Below are 3,767 nucleotides of genomic sequence, written 5' to 3'. Positions count from 1 at the left end.
ATCGCGATTGTTTGACCTCATCGCGATGATTTCAGATCATCGCAATTATTGCACATCTCTATAGAAGACACTAGGGGGAGCTGTAGTGCATCTGCATATTGCATATTTTAGTGTATATATTGTTACTAAAGCATGGTAATACTTGTAAAATGTACCACCACAACACAATCACTTAAAAAAAAACTAAAACATACAAATTACCTGCAGTACAATTTAATATTATTTAAGCAAATCTCAGTGTGAAAACCAGTCTACCAAAATTTCATTAACACACAAGTAAAATGTTATTGTAGTCTTGCAAGTGAGAAAAAAACAGACTAGAAGCTTTTCTATGACTGACAGTATTTTAATGGTGGCTTCAATTCACACCTGATCAATTTACGTAATTTACAAGTATTTGGCGGTTGTATTATTGACAGGTAAAAGCCTAAACCTTAAATATATGATGACCCAATTTTTTCCGATGTATTTCCAATAAAAACACATAGTCTTGTATTCAGAACAATATAGTCGTTTCAATCGCTGAATCAAAAATGAATGAGAATTAAATGTCAAAGCCCTAAAACAGACAAATAATCGTCATAATAGCAATGATTTATTAGACAATTAATCGTCAGTCAAATTTCATAATCGTGACAGTCCTACGTGTGAAAGCCATCTGACCCAACGGACCAACGAACCAGACTGTATCACAATGTATGATGGGTAATTATGTAAAGTTGCGTGACGCAAAATGGATTGTTTTGCTAATGGCTCCCTGTAACAATGTTCAAAGTAAGGAAGGAAGGAGGCGGGGACCGGCGAACGTTAAACCAAACTTTTAATCAAATAAACAAACAACAAAACGAAAGTAAAGTGCCGACAGCTCCCTCACAGTCGACTGCCGGCCACACAAACACAATAAAACATAACATAAAATCCAGGCCTGGTTCTCTCTCGTCCTTCTCCTCCTTTTATGCTTCCCGAGCTCCGCCGTGAGAGACGCGAGAAGACGCGCAGCTGACGCTCATTATCACTCGCGTTACCGGCCAGAAAATAAACAGATGCACTCTGACCAATGAAGGAGAGTTTACTCGCACCTGACTTTTATTAACAAAGTTTGGTCCGTTTGGAAATATTGCTTCTGAATGCGAACCGAACTAAAATAAATTTAAATATTGTAGCGATTTAACCCCCGGTTTCGGAACAAAGCAATCGATACACTGGTGTGAAAACGCCCTTGGTTCAAAGTACAAATAAAAAGTAATTCCAAACAGAATTGTGTGGGCTCTGTTAATGTGAATGTGTATTTCACTAATATAGCTGAGTAGGAGGGTTTCAGCATATATATTTAAATATAGATTCCATGTGCAAATTAGCATTTTAATCTAAGTATAACTATCGAATTGCAATCGAATTGAATTGAAACCATATAAATAAGAATCGAATCGAATCGCCAATTTGGTCACAAAACCCAGCCCTAGACTACATAGTAAGATGTTTTGCCCAAACAAAAATATTTGAAAATAAATTGTTTCCAAACTGTCCTTATACTGATTTAAAATCTTATTTAGTAACTCAACAGGGAACTTGAGCTTATTTAAACATGTTATTAAACATCACCTGTAATTTAGTGTTTAAATAAGCTCAAGTTCCCTATTGAGTCGTTTTACAAATAAAAGAGCATAATTCCAAATACTATTGTGTGGATCTTAAGTTAAACATGTTACTCGGCTCATGTTTAATATTTTTTAATGCCCTCCTGCGCCGAAATGTGAATCTTTTAAATGATCTGAATTTGTTGGATACTCTATGCAAATATCGAATCAATAAATCACGTTATCATTCGTCATTCACTCAAGCCCGTGAGTGACCTTGGAAAGTTGTTTCAACATTAATTTTAACATTAACATTACATTAACAGTAACATTAAGGTATGTTTAACATTAAGAGTCGTTTCCTGTTTCCTGTTTCCTGCATCCTGCATCGCTGCCGGCGGCTTGTTTGTATCAGTGCTTTTACCACTTCGCTCTAATATTACTGTATTTTATTGTCGTTGCTAACTTATCCTGATATCTCAATAACCCTGTTCTTGTTATCTACTTGAAGATTCTAAACCAAAAGTGATAGTTAACTTAACGCCGTTAGCATAGCAATAGCGTGTTAGCTTGCTTTCTGTTTACACTGTGGAATATCATCTTGCCTCTGGTTTGTCTTGTGTGCTAACCGTTTCTCTTTTTAAGCGATTATACTACGATCCATCGAGCAACCTTGGTAAGTTGGAATTGCACTTCAAATCCGGTGAGTTATGGCTTCTATTCCTATTATTGTTACTTGCACCTCATGTCATATGTTTAGCTTAGCCTTCTCTGTCAGCTGCGAGGGTTTTATATGCGATAAATGCAGGGAAATAGTTAGGCTGACAGAGAAGATCTTAGAATTAGAGTCTCGCATCCAATCTTTATCTGAGGATAGTAAGAGTTTAACGACGATAGAAAACACTTTGGATGCGAGCAACATTAGCGCACACAGCTCGGTTCCGGTTGAAAATCCTCCGCAGCTGGGAAACTTCGTGACTGTGAGACGGCGTAGTCGCAGGACAAAACATCACTCGACCGTTCCGATTACAGTCTCGAACAGGTTTGCCCCGCTCAGTGACGCACCGACTGAGAAACCTGCTGAAAGTGCCCTAGTTATCGGTGATTCTATTGTTCGGAACGTTAACATAGAGGCACCAGCCACCATAGTCAAATGTTTACCGGGAGCCAGAGCGCCTGACATCAAGTCAAATTTAAATGTGCTGGCTAAGGCTAATCGTAAATTCAGTAAGATTGTCATTCACGTCGGCACAAATGATGTTCGACTCCGTCAATCGGAGATCACAAAAGATAACATTAAAGAGGTGTGTGAGCTCGCAAGCATGATGTCAGACACTGTAATATTCTCTGGCCCCCTCAATGCTTATCGTGGTGATGAGATTTATAGCAGATTATCATCACTAAATGGCTGGTTGTCTGAGTGGTGCCTGCAGAATGATATAGTTTTTATAAATAACTGGAAGAGTTTTGAGGGCAGACCTGACCTGTTGAAACGAGATGGTCTCCATCCCTCCTGGGCTGGGACTTCCATCCTGTCTAGAAATATGGCAAAAAGTCTTAATGCTAATGCTAAAACTTGACTCGCTGGGGCCCAGGTCAGGGAGCAGACAGTATGGCTTAACCAACTGTCTGCTTGCCGTCTCACGTCGCAGAATACACAAAATGTACAACATGTAGTAATCCGTTCTCCCAAACATCACAAAATAGAGACTGTGTCTGTCCCCCGGATTAGCAAACATAAAATAATGCGTAAACCTCTTGAAAGTAATTTAATAAACGTTAAACAAACTAAACATGAACAAAATACAGATAATCAACTGTTACGACTCGGATTGCTAAATATTAGATCTCTCTCTAATAAAGCACTTTTTGTTAACGATATGATAACAGATCATAAAATAGACATGCTCTGTTTGACAGAAACATGGCTAAAACCAGATGATTATATTGCTTTAAATGAATCTGTCCCCCAAGATTATTATTATAAACACGAGCCTCGTCTAAAAGGCAGAGGGGGAGGTGTCGCAGCACTTTACAATAACTCTCTTAGCATTTCCCAGAAGTCGAACTCTAAATATAATTCTTTTGAAGTCATGGTTCTTCATGTTTCAACACCTAATACTAAAGATAAAACACTTTTTAAATTGATTCTAGCTATTGTATATAGGCCTCCAGGGCACCACACAGATT

The 3,767-nt window shown here is 38.1% G+C and overlaps 1 protein-coding gene across 1 annotated transcript; it reads left to right on the top strand.

Moving 5' to 3' along the window:
* Positions 1–2,247: 2,247 nt before the first annotated feature.
* On the top strand, positions 2,248–3,164 carry LOC130554370 (uncharacterized). Its single transcript, XM_057333968.1, has one exon. It carries the CDS (start codon positions 2,288–2,290, stop codon positions 3,155–3,157), a length of 870 nt encoding a protein of 289 aa, XP_057189951.1. The 5' UTR covers positions 2,248–2,287; the 3' UTR covers positions 3,158–3,164.
* The last annotated feature ends 603 nt before the right edge of the window (positions 3,165–3,767 follow it).

The sequence above is a fragment of the Triplophysa rosa genome, linkage group LG5 (genome assembly GCF_024868665.1).
Source record: "Triplophysa rosa linkage group LG5, Trosa_1v2, whole genome shotgun sequence".
NCBI classification, from domain to species: Eukaryota; Metazoa; Chordata; class Actinopteri; order Cypriniformes; family Nemacheilidae; genus Triplophysa; species Triplophysa rosa.
The sequence above is the reverse complement of the archived record's forward strand: the minus strand, read 5'-3'. Positions and strand labels throughout refer to the sequence as shown.

What these genes read in the sequence shown, in the direction of transcription:
- LOC130554370 (XM_057333968.1), top strand. Translation starts at nt 2,288, where the DNA reads ATGGCTTCTATTCCTATTATTGTTACTTGCACCTCATGTCATATGTTT.